Here is a 16,313-nt window from a genome sequence, read left to right on the forward strand (position 1 = left end):
CTCTAAGCTCCTGGCAGCATTCTAGAAGGGAATTATATCACATGACAGAATAAAGAACAGCGACCACCCTTCCAATAAAAGGTTCTATTAAAGTGTTCTCTGATGACATAATAAAATACTCAGAATGGTTTAGTTTTTTTTGATAAGCAAATTACCAAATAATGAGAAAGTCCTGGTATGTTGTTTTGTTAGGTTATGAATATGAAAACATGTATAAATTCATAGTGTGCAATCTAAAGAAAAATGCACAGTATGGGGATACAACAACAATGTCATAGCATACTTGATTTGGGTTTTGTCATGTAATTTGTCAAATTAAGACAGACCCAAATAACAACATCCTCTCTACCCCTAAATAAAATATTCAGTCACAGAAAGTTCCGACGTTGGTGGTGATTTTAAAGCACCAGCTCCAGATATGTTTTATCACTGCACCCTTTTACTGATTGTCTGATATGAATCACATTCTGCATGAAATCAGTTGTCGTTGCAGACTTTTAGAAGACAATAATCGATCTGAGGGTTCCCTTAAAAGGATTTGCGACATGATTTTTCTTCCTGAGCCATTGCATCTGCAGGTACGGCAACTTAATCTCTAACTTTAGTTTCTAAAAGTTTAAACAAAAAGGAGAAAGTAAACCATTTTTATTAAGTTTTATAAAACTTCTTGAATATTTTTTTCTGTATACAGACAATTGAAAATCAAATATGAGCAAAACAAATGATACATACTGTTCAGGTTTTGACAGAGATCTGTTAGGTAAATCATATAAAACTGTTGTGTACCAAAAATGATGGTGAATAAGTCACACTTCTGAACCTTAACTTATGCATTGGTTGGTGTCCTCATTTAGAAAAAAAGAAACATGAGAAAGGGAGTGAAGAGGTGTTGCTGCATCTCTTCAGTAAAATAGTTCATCACTTAGCATTTGCACACGTGTTGGACCAAGTAATAGGTATAAATTAGTATTCATTATTTTAACAACAATACCAATTGTGAAAATTGAGATCCATTAAGTCCATATTAGTTTACATTCAATGTTTTTTTTTTTTTTTTACCAAAACACGTTATATAAAAAGGTCTCCATCTGCTCCACTTAATCCTGATATTTTCATATTGCCCAATTCTGCATTCTAAAACGTAATAGTTAATACTCGTGTTTTTTTTCTCATCTTTTACTGTAGATGTTGTGTTTGAGTTTCATTATACTGTACGACTGTCCTTTTAAACAGAATTATCTCAAGCATCCGTCCAAATTAGTGCATGAAAACAAATGGGAACTTTGAATCAAAGTTTGAGTCTGTAAACGAGAAACACGCTTGCAAACTGGGGCACAAAAACAAAGCATGTCTATTGTCTTTCTCTATGAGGACAAAACCTATTTATCACAGTCTTCTGACCACATACTTTCATGAAGCAACCAAAAAGCAACATGCACTGAACCCAATGTGATGAGATCTTCTCTAATTTTACACACACATTAAAGACCACCTATGGGCCAATAAAAAGCCACCAACTGAAAACCCAAAAAATAAAACTAATGAATGGTACATCCTCTTCACAGTGTAGTCACAACCTCTGGAGACCTGTGAGAGCAAACGGCATCCCTTTGATCACAGACTCCACTAAATCTACCACGCTGAGAGACAATTTGATTGACAGGTCTTCACAGCCAACATTTATTTCCGTCTAAACATTGCTTCTTTAACCCGCCCTCCTCCTTAAAAAAAAGTAAAAACCAAACAGGAAACAAACTCGTTCTAAGCTGGTGGAGTGGAATCCTTGTCGATTGAACAAGCGCTGGAAAAATCCAGGCCAACAGAGTCTCAGTTCTCCTCTGCAGAGCATTTTGATTTCACCAAACCTTGCTTCTAATGTACCATCCTCACTGCGGAGAGATTGCCGAGGGAGGTTCGACCACATTTGTAGTCTGACTGGTGACACAGCTGGAATTGTTCTGGGAATCAAAGGTGTGGCTGGGTTTGCTCGGGGAGGGGGGGGGGGGGGGGTTGTTTCTGGGCAAAGACGTCTCAGTCGGTGGAGAATAGATCTCCAGCCGAGGGGAGGGGGGCCAGACCCCCAGTCACATTGGGCAGGAGGGAGAGGTCGGGGAGACTCTGGATGTGGGACTTCAGCTCTTTCCTAACTTGGGTCACCCTCGCCAGTTTCTGCTTATACTCCTGAGGACACAAGAGGACAAATATGAGCTACAAATGACGACTTAGTTTGTCTGATAAATTTAGCTTCCTGGCCCGTTTGAAAGACATGTTGGTGACAGTGTGGCTTTAGAAGACAATTAAGATAGAGTACAATTCGGGCCTTACTTGACTACATGTGGCCACCAGGTCCAAAAGTTATTGTGAGTCATTTCTAAAATGTATACAAGCCGTCAGATGGTCAGACCAGTTGTAAACACGCTGGATGCTACTGTCGGACCTTCTTTCCTTTTACATCGCCATGTATCCAGATGGCAGCGATTAAGTATGAAAATAGTAAATAGACCTAATGTGTAATACAACAGAAATGAATCAGGTGGAACGTTACCAGTGTTTCCACATTTTTTTTTGTCAGCCGGCTGGTTTGTCATGTGGTGACCAGTTTTGATTTGTATATTCAAAAACAAGTGTGGATTGCACACCCCCTTTAGTATCAGATTACAAAAAAGATTTGACTAAAGATATTTGCAATTCTAAATTACAGGTTGGCGGCACAATTAGTGCCAGATTGATTACTTCTCAGAGGGATAAAAATGAAGCCTTCGCTGTTAATATGTGAAGGAGAAACTTTCGCACAAAGATTCAGACCCAGATGCTTGTTTCAGTTCTTGTGATACTACAGTTGTGAGTGCTGTGCCTTGCCTCTAGTTTCTTTTCTCTCTCCATGAGCGCCTCCCTCTGGCTGTTGATGTATTCTGTCAGCATGCGAGCCAGCTGCCTCCGGTCCTCCAGCTCTGCAGCCAGTCGCCCGTTGTACTCCGCCAGAAGCAAACACGCTTCGTCCACCGTCTTCGACAGCTTGTCCGCTGCCTCCTTGTCTAGATTGGTGTCAAAGAGGCTCGTAAGGTCATCGATCAAAAGACTGGATCTCAAAAAACTTAGATAAAAAAGCAACAGAAAAAAAATTGAGTAAAGGGCATTTTACTTTAGATAATTTTATCTATATTGGTCAGCATGTTGTTTTTTAAGCAGAATTTAAAAATGTTCTGAATATAAGTACTATTATTGTAAATACAATGCCATTTTAAAGGGTATGGCTGCACTAAACTTAATAGGAAGCTATGTGAGTTTAACAGTTTTTATTGGTTAAAACTTACTTTAAAACATTTATAGAGTATAGAATCCCAGATCTTACCACCGATTTGCTCCAGCAAAGAAACGTCCTGGACTTCCTGCGGCAGCGATGCGATCTTCTGACGGACCGCCGCGTCGCCTGAGGCAGCATTCTCCAAGTCCTGAAGGGCTTTCACCAAATCCTCTGTCTGAGAAACGGGGGGAAGGTTAAAAGGAGTTAGAGAGGAGCGGGTAGGAGAGCATTCAACAGAAAAATGGGGAGAAATTGGGGTTGAGAGGCACCAAGAGAAAATAATGAAGTGCAGTGGAACAAGCAAAATTATGATTATTTTTCCTTCCGCATTTTGTAAGTGAAACATTGGCATCCTACCAGTTGGGTTGCAGAGATGTCTGCATTGCGAGGTGAGGCATTGCTTCTGTAGTCATCATCCTCATCATCTTCTTCTTCTTGGATTTTATGATAGCTTCGTTTCACAGCCTTCTTCTCTTCTGCAGGGTCAAATTTACAGGCCAAAAAACAATTTCAAATCATTCATTTGAATGAGAAAGTGTGAGTTTTAAAAATTCAAGATTGTGTGGTGATGTGGACAGATCTACAGTATCAGTGAAATCCCTCTTAAAACCCCTGTTAGTATGGATGTAGCATACGAGTTGTGTCACCTGAAGGCCGGGGGCTGTTAGAGTCTTCTATGGCCAGTTTGAGCTGCTGAATGAAGTCTGCTCTGTAGAGGGCTCGCTCTTTCCAGATGTTCAGCAGTCTCTCCATGTGCTTTTTGCAGCCGTCATCTGCTTCCCTGAAAGGAGGCGGGACAGCAGAGGGACAGAGAAGAAGAGAGGATTCATTGAAAGGTTCTCCTTTAAAGCTCAAAAGATTTAGGGACAATTGTATTATAAGATAAAATGTGTTAGTCCATGTTTACCCTTAGCATTTTTAGGAGGTGGAAAGAAACAACTTTTTTTTTTGTTTGAGAGAAAGCTGTACAGCTGTACAGTGATCCTGTCCCACCTACCTGGCAACATGGGAGCAGGCGTCGACAAGGACCGTCTCAAAGTCCTTTGTGAACTCGGGTCCTTTCTTCTTGCTGTTCTGGATGACATCATTGGCCAGGTACAGGAACGTTAGTTTCCTGGAGCTTTTAGCTGAAAATGTACATGAAATAGATATTTTTGAATAAGTTAAACATTGGGATTCCTTGCACACAAGGACTCAGCAGCTTGTATTTTCCCATTCAGCTCCGCCAATATCAATGTGTCACAAATTAATACATTCACTTCCAGTAATTTTGTTGGTTGAATCTACATTTACTCCAGTACTGTACTGACGTTGAGTACTATATTTCATGCAACTTAATACTAATGCTACACTGAATTTCAAAGGCAGATATATGCATGTATATTATGAATTTAACCATTTACGGTTAAATCTGGATTCCTGAAGTTAAACACATAGTTACAGCAGTAATATTAACCCCCCAAAAAGGCATTTTACTGTGGAATCAATCATTTTACTTTTGATTAATTGATAATATATTGCTGCCATAACATACCGAAGTACTCAATACAGGTTTTGTATGCAGGACGTTACATTGTGGTGATGCCATTCGAAGTTAAATTACGTTAAATGATAGTAATAATCTTTCACGCCTGGTAATAACACCGTTTTACAGATCTCCTACATTCCACATTTACACTTTAACCTAACTCAAGTTTCAGACATGGGGTTGAGTGGCACATATATCACTGCGCGTAGCTCTCACCTTTCTTCAGCTCCCGGTGCCACACTTTGACGATGAGGCCCGAGTGTTTGCGGTGGTGAATGATCCACAGAGACAGAGTCTGGACGCTCTGCTGCGAGCTGCTCAGCTCCGTCAGCTTCTTCTCCAGAGCCGACTCGGAGAAGGACGACATGGTGTCGGTGTGGCGCTGTGTGTTTGCCCAGTGAACCGCGTGGACCCGACCCGCTCTAAAGAAACCGAACTCCTACCTAGTTTGGAGAAACTCGCACTGTCATCAAAACTGAAGTTGTGGCGCAAACCTGCAGACATGCAGCGTCAAAACCGCCTCCTGCCGACCGCTCCCCCCCAACGTTGTGTTTCCAGGGTTTCGTTTCTAACGTTATGTTAGCTGCCCCCTTAAGTGAATACAATCGACCACGTCGACCGAAGAAACCTGACATGCGTGAGGATCTTTTATCAGCTGCTGTTCCTCACTCGCTGTAGTGTTTGTTTACAGCCACAGCTAACGTTAGCTTCCCGAGCTAACCAGCCATCTGCAGCCCGGTGCAGCCCTGAGCCGAGCCTGCGCTGGAACCCGGATCGAAGGAAAATCGAGCGTCAGTAATATTCGTGCGGAGTTTGTCTTCAATGCACCGACGTATGAAACAAAACTGCCAACGAGTGATGGTGAGACTCACAGTTTGTCTTTGCCTGGATAATCAGGAAGATTCTTTCGAAAAAAATGGCAGCTCGCACTTTCACCTCGACATGTGCGTCGCACAGTAGTGACGCAGGCACAGCCCGGCATCGGCCAATGCACCAGTAGATGTAATATGGAGCCATGCTTTACCCAGAGATTAAGTAATAGTGTGGATCAAATCTAACCCCTCATACACGGCTACATAATATTGTTGATAGCTCATTTGTTTCAGTTCATCAGAGGGGATATTTATTTTAGCAGCAGAAATTACAGCTAGTATCATAAAGAACTGTGAAGACTGGCAATGATGATGATGATCAGATTCCTGTTGCCACAGAGGACATTCAACTCTTTTCAAAAGTCTCAGGACTCTTCATCACTATGCATCTGAAATGTGAACTGTTGACCTGCACTGATGGGTCATGAAAGGCTTTACCCATCAATTACCCTAAATGAATTAATGATGCTATACAAGTTATAATGAAGATATTCTTTATTTTGCGTTCCTCAAATGACTGAATTTCAAATATATATACATTTTTATATGTTTTCTTGAATCATTAATTATTTAAAGCAGCAGCCTGATTTGAATGTTTGAATAGAAATCATAAGGGTAACTACTAAATACTTTTTTGGATTCAAAATATGAACACTCACACAGTGCAAATAGTTTCACTCAAAAAAAAGGTTGTAGAGGGACAGACATTGAATACGTCCATTTGCCTTCATAATACCGCGGTTAAGAAAATGCAATCCTGTCAAAACAATGGGGTCGAGTTCTGCACGCTGGTATTCATCAAGCAAATGTTATGTTTGTACAACAGGTGTGTTTAACAAAATGAGCTTTCAATGTCAACCTAATGCAAATTCAGCTGCACCTGCATAAACCTTTCTCATGCATGACATTTGAACTAAAAATCTGAAAATCTAAACTCAAACTACAAGTAACTTTAAAACTCACAACCTGAATTAATGAAGGTTCTGTTTTAGTTTGTCTTTTCACATCAGACCTTTTGATTTGTCACAGAAGGAAAATAAGAATCCATTCAAAAATCGTAGATAGTATAGTGAAAGGAACATTTTTTAGTGGGCATGTCACTAAAAAAAGGTTGAGAACCCCTGTCATGGGTAATTGGGTTAGGGTAAGTGGCAAACCAGCTGCATTCAATGAATATTTCTTCTTTTATTGGGAGAGGGCCATTAGAGTGTATCAAACAATGTTCAACCATGAGTAGGACAAGCAGAAAGGACATCAAACAATTTCTTTCATCATGTATGTGTACCACTTCCGTAAACCCAGTGTAGGAAAGCCTTACTATCATGAACATTTGGTATGCAAAAGGTAAATTATATATGTTACTAAATTCCTTTTCATATCTCATACAATTTTTATAAGTCTGGTTATGATTTGGGTATTTTTATTTTCCATGCACAGTAAATAACTTGACAGCGAGTGATTGCTGAAGTAATCTGACAAGTATTAAGTCTTTTACAGTTACCAAATAATTCATTCATATCAACATCTACCGTTCTGAGGTTTATCATGTTAAATAAAATGTCCATAAGACAAAAGTAAAATGAACTTGAGATGATAAATAGATCTGCAATAAGCCGAAAACTGTGACTGTGTTTGCTCTTGTTTACAGTTGTGTGTCAATTGTCAAAGATTAATAGAAAGAAACAGATATGTTCCAATTTTTATGGCTTATTACATGCATGCAAATTGTTTAATGGGAGGGGAACTCTACAATCACAAAAACAAATCTGACATGGAAATATTCTTGACTAAACCGCCACGATGCAAATGTGATTATCCCTTTCGCTCAATAAAAAAACCAGGCCTGGATCCATTCAGCACAGAGCTTCCACAGCAGCAGCTGGTGCTGGAGGTGAAGTATGGATCTGTCTGGTGCTGTGCTTCTTTCCTTCGGGTGGCTGATGCTACCGTTGGCTGACGGGAAACTAGACTACAACACTCACGGACAGGGGATGCAGCTGCAAGGCGACTTCTTACTCGCTGGACTCTTTTCTCTCCATTACACGGATGAACCAAGTGCTGTTTTTCCTGCTTTAAGTAAATGCAATGAGTAAGTTTTACTTGACAGCAAACTCACCACGCCGCTGATCAAGAGAGTATCACACTGGTGGTCTGGCTCAATCAAAATATTGCTACTTTAAAAATGTTAGTTTGACATTGCCGTGTCTTAATTGTTCTCCTCTTTATGATTTTATCCTTTGTAGAGGTAAACCCAACAAACACGGATATTACCTTTTGCAGGCCATGAGATTCGCTGTGGAAGAAATCAACAACGGCACCGGACCGCAGCCACTTTTACCACGGGTGAAATTGGGCTACCAGATATACGACACATGCTCGATGTCTGCTGCTATTCTGGCCACACTGGACCTGCTGGAGCAGCACCAGCGGAGCCCGTCTACACCTGAGACAGAGGGAAACACTAACTACGACAGGCAAAAGACACTGGCTGTGATTGGGCCAGACAGCAGCAGCAAATCATTCACCCCGGCTGCTTTACTGGGGGCATATCTTATACCACAAGTAAGTTATGACCTGGAACGTTTTAATAATGGCCCTTGAATTGCTGCAAATTCCACATGACATGAAAAGGTATCCATACAATGCAGGATCATTCTCTTCCTTTGTTTTAGATCTCTTACGAAGCATCAACTGAAATGCTGAGCAACAAGCAAATCTATCCAGCCTTTTTCCGCACAATTCCAAGTGACAAGAACCAGGTGACGGCTATGATCCACCTTCTCGTCCGTTTCAACTGGACCTGGGTTGCTCTCTTGGGCAGTGACAACGATTATGGCCTGCAGGGCATGGAAAGCCTATTCCAGCAAGCACCACTCCACGGTATCTGCATCGCCTACCAAGGAGTCATCCCCGTGTACAAAGACAACACGGTCCGGACTTTGAGGAACATAGTGGAAAGCATACAGACTGCTAACGTCCACACCATTGTGGTCTTCGCCAGCAAGTCAATAGCTAAGGACTTCTTCATGTTTGTCATTGATCAGAACATGACAGGTAAGGTGTGGATTGGGACCGAGGACTGGTCAGCGTCTAGTCTCATCTCAAAGATACCTGGTATTCACACTATTGGTACTGTGCTCGGCGTCTCCCTTAAATTTGGATCCATTTCTGGTTTTGAAGTGTTTGAGAAAAAAGTAGTTAAGGCCTCGATGCAACGTAACGAAACCCAGAAAGTCTTTAATGTTACCATGAGCCCAGACAATGACTGTCTGAACAGCCAAGACCTGTACAGCCTGGCCAGCAACACATTTTCAATGGAGAAATATGACATCACCTCCTCCTTCAATGTGTATAAGGCAGTTTATGCTGTGGCTCATGCTCTGCACCAAGGACTTGGTTGTGATTCTGGAGAGTGCCAAAAGAAGACGGTGTATCCTTGGGAGGTGAGTTGATTTGTGTTTTTTGCAAGAAAAATCTCTCAGAAAAAGTCTTCTTTGGCACTGATGTTTCCTTCTTTCTCTCCACTTTAGCTGCTGTTGTGGCTTAAGGAGGTGAAATTCTCACTTGGCAACACTTCTGTGAACTTTGATACAAATGGTGACCCGCCACCAGGATATGACATCATTGTTTGGGTCTGGAGGGGGATGGACTGGTCAATCAAAGAGGTGGGATCATTCAGCCCAGGACCCATAGATCTCTCAGTTGATGCTGATCAAATTGAGTGGCACGGCACAGGAAACTCAAGAACGGTAGGCCTACAACCTATTTGAGTAGGGTTTGGGTATTTATCCTCAAAGCTGTTTCTTATACTATTTAGTGGAAAATGGTGCAACTATTTGGGAGAAATAAACATATCTTTTAAACATTTTAAAACTTGAAAACATTTTAACCATCCTAGAAAACAAATGGTTTATCCGCTGCCTGAAAAATGTTGGACAGTTAAATATGATCTTTGTTGAACCCTGTTGGTACCGTCTAGGTACCGCTATCCATCTGCTCTCCACCTTGCCCGAGAGGCTTCCAAAAGCTGCTGACGGGGCAACATGCATGCTGCTTCGACTGCCAGGCCTGCCCCTCTGCTACTTTTCTCAATATAAGTGGTAATATAGAAAAATCCAATGCACTGGAAAAATATTCTTAAAAAGAAGGATCGGAGGGGGCCGACTTTGCTCTGTGTAGGACCAACTGAGTTCATCAAAATGACCACACAGCACTTTTGTTCAGCAGTTGTCTGCCAGGTTTTCCAGCAGGTGGCGCTTTATACTCACACTGTGTCCTCACATTCCACCACTAAAGGGATGGAAACTCCCATTTTGAAAAGGGGCACTTTGCCAAAACACATGTCGGAAAAAACCCGTTCTGCTCGCTCTTAACCACAATATTTTCTCATGATGACTCACCAATCTTTCGATTCATGTCACATTGGACAGCCCAGCTTTAACATCTACGCTGTCTCTCTCCCTCAGAACCCACTACATGCCAGCCGTGCCTGCCGGGGGAGTGGGCTCCCTCTGCCAGCGAGGAGTGTCTGGACAGGACTGTCCTGCTGCTTGCATGGGATGACCCCCTCTCCATCGCACTGCTCTTCTTTCTGGCCGCCTGTCTTCTCATGACCTCAAGCTCCGCCGTAATCCTCCTGCTCAACCTGAACACGCCCGTGGCCAAGTCTGCCGGGGGCCGCACCTGCCTCCTGATGCTGGCAGCCCTGACTGTGGCTGCACTGAGTTCTTTGTGCCATTTTGGCCAGCCGTCTCCTCTGGCCTGTATCCTCAAGCAACTTCTATTCATCGTCAGCTTCACTGTGTGCCTGGCCTGCATAACCGTGCGCTCGCTCCAGGTCGTTTGCATTTTTAAATTTTCATCAAAACTGCCGCCGGTCTATGACAAGTGGGCCAAAAACCGCGGACCAGAGTTCACCATTTTCTTCATGTCCGCCGCCGTCCTGTTCATATCTGTGATCCGTATGGTGGTCAACACCCCACGGCCCTCTCAGGATCTGGACTTTTACGAGGACAGCATTGTGTTGGAGTGCAGCAACACCCTCTCCCTTGTTTCAAGCCTTGAGCTCGTCTATGTGTCACTACTCAGTATCCTCTGCTTTTCTTTCAGCTACATGGGCAAAGACCTGCCAGCCAACTACAACGAGGCCAAGAGTGTGACCTTCAGCCTCATGGTGTACATGATCTCCTGGATGAGCTTCTTCACCCTCTACCTCATTAGCAGAGGCCCGTTCACTATGGCCGCGCACGTGTTCGCCATACTCTTCAGCGTTGCGGCCTTCTTCGGGGGCTACTTCCTCCCCAAACTTTATATAATCGCCCTGAAGCCGCAAATGAACACTGCAGCTCATTTCCAGAACTGTATCCAAATGTACACAATGAGCAAACAATGAGGATTGCATTGGTTTTAGTTGATGAAAGATAGATGAATTGTATGATGCAGGGACACCAGGTAAAATCTCTGAAACAACACAGGTTGAGTTTCTTTTTCAAATGTATTTAACAACTGAGTTTTTTCTACATGAAGCAGAAAGAAAAGAAGGAAGAAAATACTTTAACAAACATTATCTTTTGTTTGCATACATTTTTAAATCCAGGTTGACTTATGTTGGAGTGATTCATGCTATTTATTGATGAAAATGTAACTTTGGATATCCATGACATTTGTAATTTGATGACTTATTATAGTTCCAGCCAGTTGTTGTTGAGCTGAATCCACGTCCCTTGATAACACTTTGCTTTACATCACACTGACTTTTGACACCCAAGGACAGCCTGGTACTTTTGATACAGAGCATTTCATACGTTGTGTATCCGTATGGTATTTTCCTGGCATAGTGAATAGAATGGTAGCATAGACCATAAATGGACGTGTGTCCATGTGACATGTTGGAGGGGATCAACAGCGCCCCTAGTGGCTGCACTAACGACTGTAACGCTGATTAGTTTTTTTTCTCTGGAACATTAAATAAAGAAGAAAATGTTGGATAGTTTAAGAAAATGTTTTGTGTCTTAGTCTTGCTTTTTTTGGTCCAAAACCCCACAGGTATTTATAAAATGTCATCTAGATCAACAAGTGTCTGTATGAAAAAATCTTTTTTTGTCGGTTTAGGTCCACAAAGGCAAGTGGCATGATCATATTTTCAGGCATACGACAAGAAAAGGCAGCTGGTCACAGGAAGAAAAGTTTCAGTATTGCGTGACCTAAACTCATTGTATATCAAGTAAATGCACAATTGGCCTGTCTTGTGTCTGCGCACACACAGACACACAGACACACACACACACACACACGTTGCTGCTGCTGCCGGTTGTTTGAGGGGGGAGATGAAAAGGCTTTTTGTGGCTGGGAGGTCAGGGCTATTGACCAGTAGATGTGTGAGTAGTCCAAGCTTGGTTTTCCCACAGTCTCTCTGTCCACTCACGGCTTAATACCCTCAGTCAACAATAGAAGTGTGCCATGGGTGAACAAGCAGGAGTTTTTGTTGTCAGCGCCCCACCAAAGACCAGAGCAATGTGCTGTGGGGAAGAGCTCAGGAATTCATTTGACAAACTTCTCGGTCCATTTCAATTAGGGAAATTAATGATTATGATCAGGCAATATTCAGAACATGCGTTTCTTTTGGAAATCCCAAACTTGAACCGTCTTGTTTTCTGTTGATTGTTTAGTTGGGTAATATTGCATTTTCATCATTAAGCTGTACGCTTCTTGTAGAGGGATGCAAAAGCTGTTAATATTAAAATTTGTGTAATACATTTTAAAATATCATACTTTCACACTAGCAATTTAATAATAACATGCCTACTTTTCCCCTAGATGCCACCAACACATTAAATCCTGTTTAATTATTCCCCAGGAGCGCATGAGGAAATGCTGGCTGGTCCCCTGTGTGACTGCAGTGTGAGATAAGCAACCGCTCCTGATCGGAGACTGACAGCACATCACTCTCAGTCTGATATAGATCTCGGGGATGGTTTTATCTCTGCTGTTCAGCCTGTGAATACCTCACCTCCGAGTAATTGATGCGTGTCCCATTGATACAAACCCCAGCCCTCCGTGCCATTGTTATGCTAATATCTCTGCAGCTTACTTCACCTGCACGGACACGGCTCCTTGCTCCTCCGAGGCCCGTCCTCTGTGAGGGTGACAACAACCACAGCAACTCTGTCAATAAGCAATGTGAATGTGAGCAAGAGGGGAATATTATGAGGAAACAGTGTGTCTACCGACAGCTGCAGTTTGTAATCAAAGTAAAAAGACAAAGTTTGAATAAATGATTCAATGTAATCAGGCACACAGACATTCAGACCTGAGGGGACTTGTCTATTTCCATCTTGCTCCATTATGATGTTACTGAATGCTTTTAGTGTTGCATCATATTGATGAAAGATACGTAAAAGGAATTCTATTCTCTTAATCCTAAATTCACACAGAACAATGACAACACAGGGATTAGTGAAACAATATCACGTTGTCCTCAAGCCTCACAGTGAGGTTATTATTACTGTTCCTTATGCACTTGTTGTGAAGTTAAAAATGTATGTCACATTAATACAGTGGTTATTAAAGGTATTTGATTAAATTAAAGGTTGGTTCTGTAGGTGTATTATTTTTAATGCAGTGTGTGACACAAATCATCAAACACAAATCATTCTTGGAATTAAAGAAAATGTTTTTTTGTCCTGTAGGTTGGGAAAGTAGGAAGGTTAACTATTATTAAGTATCAGTATAATGTTAAGGCTTTTAACCATAGTATTTTGTTTATATACATTATTACATCTCTTCCTTCCTCACCAAACATCACATGAGGCCAGTTTTATTGAGAATCATGAAAATTTGCTAATATAGTATGGACATTTCTTTTATTGATTGTATCTTTTTATTTTTAATTGTCATACAAATGTAGAAGAGCCTAATTATGATAGCACAACAGCAATATCAACACAAAGATCAATATGAACATCCATTTAAGACATACACATTATCATCAACCTCATACATAGAACTTAATAATAATTCAAAACAGAAGAGAAATATTCTCAACAGCAGCTGTCAGTATAACACAGTATGGCAGACAACATCATTTTAAGAAGTCAAAAGATAAACTCCACTGGAGCAAACGTTATTTCACAAGAATATCACTCAATATCGACCTCCAGCTTTAAACTCAAAGGAAAAGCAAACATCAAATGTGATTCAAAGTCAAAGCAAATAAGTAAGAGCCTTCGCATTTCCTTCTCCGTCCATCAATGTGATGAGACCGTAAGGAAACCCATCATGAATGAGCAGGCTGGAAATATATTTCCTACATAGTGAGGGAGACGTCCCTCAAGTCTCTGACTGTCCGTGTGTGTCAAAGTCTCTACCAAGGTCTCCACACGTTGCCTCTGCTGCTGCTGCTGCTGTCCTGCAGCGTGGTGGGCCTGAGGGGGGAGCACACTGGTGAGGTGCTGCTAGCTCTCTGGGCCGGATGGAGCTTCTGCCGCTGAAGGCCATGCAGAGGAGTGACGGAGCCCTCTGTGTCGGGTGCAGCAGATAGGAAGTGCACCGAGTCCTCCCAGCACTTAGAGAGGCCTTGGTTGTAGTCACTGTCACAGAGGCGCGGCTGTAGCTGCTGCCTCAAGAAGCTCACAGTCATCTCCAGGATGTCGGCTTTCTCCAGCTTGGAGGTGGGCTCCTTCTTGTGAAACTGCTTCTCCAGGATGATCTTGAGTTGCTCGATGCAGCTATTGATGCGATCTCTCCGCATTTTCTCCACAAAAGGTTTTCTTAACTGTGGAAGAGGAGATACATATGTTAGCTCATTCTTTAAATCAGCAGTGAACAATGTGTCCATTTTTTGACCATACAAGCCCTTAAATCCCTCTAAAGAACTTACTTTGATGTTGTCCTTCTCAGAGATCCTGGTGTGGGGAATAGAGGAGTAGTTGGATGAGCAAGGAGCCATGTCTGTGCAGGTGAAGTGAGTATAGACTGCACTGTTAGCTGTGACGCCCCTGGAGGGGCTGCTCTTCATTTTATACCGAGACATTAGCATAACAAAGCCATGTGGCACAGGCAGGGCTGGGGTTCCCACACTCTGACCAGTGGGACTCCCAGCGCAACAATGGAGGACATGACAATAACTCAGAGAGCATGTATCTGTGCGGGCGTGTTTCCCAAGATAAGCAACAGGTAATTAATATGTTATCTAAGGTCACCTGAGAGTTAATCATGGACAGGAGGTTTAAATTGCATTTTCTAGATTTAGATTAATGAAAGTTAGGCATCTTCAAAGGGTGAGAACGGCAATTAAGGAGCAAATGCTTCACTGCAATAAAACAATATAAGCTGAAGGCCTTTCATTTTCTCTCCAAACAAAGCTTTGCTTCCTCCGAAAAGCATTTTAGTAGCAGACAGGAGCATTTGGACACATGAAAACGAACAGAAAAAGAACAGATATCGCAGATAACCCACAGTTAGGCTAAACAATATTCAATTGTGGCCGTGTGGGTAGTTAACATTAAAGAGTGACCTCAACTGGCTGCAGGTGAGTCCACCTGTTACTTTTCCAACTACGTGTTGCCTTCTGTTACAGTTAACTTTTTCTGTAAGCAGAAAGAAAAACCGTAAAACTCTACAACAGAGACACGGATCAAAGGCAGTAAATGGTAATAACTCATAATATGCCTATTTATTAAGAAGTGCATTGCTCACACTGCAAACTGAGAAATCTATCATTAGTTTTTATTTTCTTTAAACAGTTACAGCAAATGTTTCACTCATGAATAGTTAACTTATTAAATGACCATGTTTTGTAAGGATATCTTTCAGTCACTGTACAATATCTGGTGAGACAGATCACATTGGGATTATTGTAGTTTTTTGTCACACGTTGTAAAAACAGAGGCAGTCTTTCATTACATGCTCCCGTCTAACTTCTACTCAAAGTCTGCCGCCCCTGTTGTAAATTAACTGTGTCAAATTAAAGTCAAGTCAATGGCATTGTGAGCGGGCCAGCAGCGTGCCTCTGAGAGGCCTCAGTCACCGGCTGGCCCCAGATGTGAAGGCAGCCTTGTGGGTGCTGTGTGAGTAGTCCCGTCTCCCCAGTTTCCCACCAGTCCCCAACATCGGGTTAAATGAGCTACAAAAGACCTGCCGCTCCTCAATGCTCCACTGGGAATGTTAATTGATCTTTTGCTGCAGGACAGACAGAAACTTTGTGCCTCGGTCCATCTGGGAAAAATCAAGTCAACTGGCTCCACTGGCTGGCGCAGAGCAGCGTTGGTCCGTGTTGACTCTTTTAATTTGTGGTTTCAGACGTCCATCAGAAATACTGAAAGAAGGACTCAACGTTTTCATTCATTCAGAGCAGAAATGCCACAACGGCAACACTGGCCCATTCAAACATGTTACTATAGAAACCTGTAGCTGTTATAATAAATTAAACGGAGGTATTTCCATTGATTTGAAATGGTGAGTTAAACAAATAAACAAACCAACAAACCAACCTTAAGTAGAGAGATAGATAATATGACTACAAATATATTTGGATATTGCTTGTTAGTGTTGTTACTTTGATATTTGATGTTCTTTTCTCTACAGTTCCATATGCTCATATAAGTAGATG

At 41.9% G+C, this 16,313-nt stretch overlaps 3 protein-coding genes across 5 annotated transcripts; 1 reads left to right on the forward strand and 2 right to left on the reverse strand.

Moving 5' to 3' along the window:
• Nucleotides 1–1,021: 1,021 nt before the first annotated feature.
• On the reverse strand, nt 1,022–5,841 carry rprd1b (regulation of nuclear pre-mRNA domain containing 1B). Of its 3 annotated transcripts, XM_037480588.2 has the most exons (8): nt 5,705–5,841; nt 5,049–5,594; nt 4,302–4,431; nt 3,940–4,085; nt 3,662–3,780; nt 3,353–3,479; nt 2,860–3,035; nt 1,022–2,181 (listed from the first exon to the last, which is right to left on the reverse strand). In XM_037480588.2, exons 2-8 carry the CDS (start codon nt 5,197–5,199, stop codon nt 2,032–2,034), a joined length of 999 nt encoding a protein of 332 aa, XP_037336485.1. In that variant the 5' UTR covers nt 5,200–5,594; nt 5,705–5,841; the 3' UTR covers nt 1,022–2,031. The 3 variants fall into 3 exon arrangements, with proteins under 3 accessions (XP_037336485.1, XP_062419827.1, XP_037336486.1); XM_062563843.1 differs by having other exon boundaries at nt 5,049–5,841; XM_037480589.2 differs by having other exon boundaries at nt 3,952–4,085; nt 5,049–5,837.
• A 1,447-nt stretch (nt 5,842–7,288) lies between these two features.
• LOC119222640 (taste receptor type 1 member 1) lies at nt 7,289–11,637 on the forward strand. The gene is made up of 6 exons (XM_037479424.2): nt 7,289–7,793; nt 7,948–8,266; nt 8,377–9,147; nt 9,235–9,453; nt 9,684–9,804; nt 10,171–11,637. The coding sequence occupies exons 1-6, from the start codon at nt 7,603–7,605 to the stop codon at nt 11,094–11,096; spliced, it is 2,547 nt and encodes an 848-aa protein (XP_037335321.2). The 5' UTR covers nt 7,289–7,602; the 3' UTR covers nt 11,097–11,637.
• Nucleotides 11,638–13,771: 2,134 nt separating this feature from the next.
• On the reverse strand, nt 13,772–14,675 carry her12 (hairy-related 12). The gene is made up of 2 exons (XM_037480200.2): nt 14,583–14,675; nt 13,772–14,477 (listed from the first exon to the last, which is right to left on the reverse strand). Exons 1-2 carry the CDS (start codon nt 14,649–14,651, stop codon nt 14,067–14,069), a joined length of 480 nt encoding a protein of 159 aa, XP_037336097.2. The 5' UTR covers nt 14,652–14,675; the 3' UTR covers nt 13,772–14,066.
• Nucleotides 14,676–16,313: the final 1,638 nt, after the last annotated feature.

This window comes from Pungitius pungitius, chromosome 1 (assembly GCF_949316345.1).
Source record: "Pungitius pungitius chromosome 1, fPunPun2.1, whole genome shotgun sequence".
Classification (NCBI taxonomy): Eukaryota; Metazoa; Chordata; class Actinopteri; order Perciformes; family Gasterosteidae; genus Pungitius; species Pungitius pungitius.

What these genes read in the sequence shown, in the direction of transcription:
- rprd1b (XM_037480588.2), bottom strand. Translation starts at nt 5,199, where the DNA reads ATGTCGTCCTTCTCCGAGTCGGCTCTGGAGAAGAAGCTGACGGAGCTG. An exon ending in GCACCGGGAGCTGAAGAAAG is followed by an intron (nt 4,432 to 5,048) that starts GTGAGAGCTACG and finishes GTACATTTTCAG; the next exon opens with CTAAAAGCTCCAGGAAACTA. An exon ending in TTTGCTGGAGCAAATCGGTG is followed by an intron (nt 3,036 to 3,352) that starts GTAAGATCTGGG and finishes ACACCAATCTAG; the next exon opens with ACAAGGAGGCAGCGGACAAG.
- LOC119222640 (XM_037479424.2), top strand. Translation starts at nt 7,603, where the DNA reads ATGGATCTGTCTGGTGCTGTGCTTCTTTCCTTCGGGTGGCTGATGCTA. An exon ending in GCTTTAAGTAAATGCAATGA is followed by an intron (nt 7,794 to 7,947) that starts GTAAGTTTTACT and finishes TATCCTTTGTAG; the next exon opens with AGGTAAACCCAACAAACACG. An exon ending in TACTTTTCTCAATATAAGTG is followed by an intron (nt 9,805 to 10,170) that starts GTAATATAGAAA and finishes TCTCTCCCTCAG; the next exon opens with AACCCACTACATGCCAGCCG.
- her12 (XM_037480200.2), bottom strand. Translation starts at nt 14,651, where the DNA reads ATGGCTCCTTGCTCATCCAACTACTCCTCTATTCCCCACACCAGGATC. An exon ending in CTGAGAAGGACAACATCAAA is followed by an intron (nt 14,478 to 14,582) that starts GTAAGTTCTTTA and finishes CCTCTTCCACAG; the next exon opens with TTAAGAAAACCTTTTGTGGA.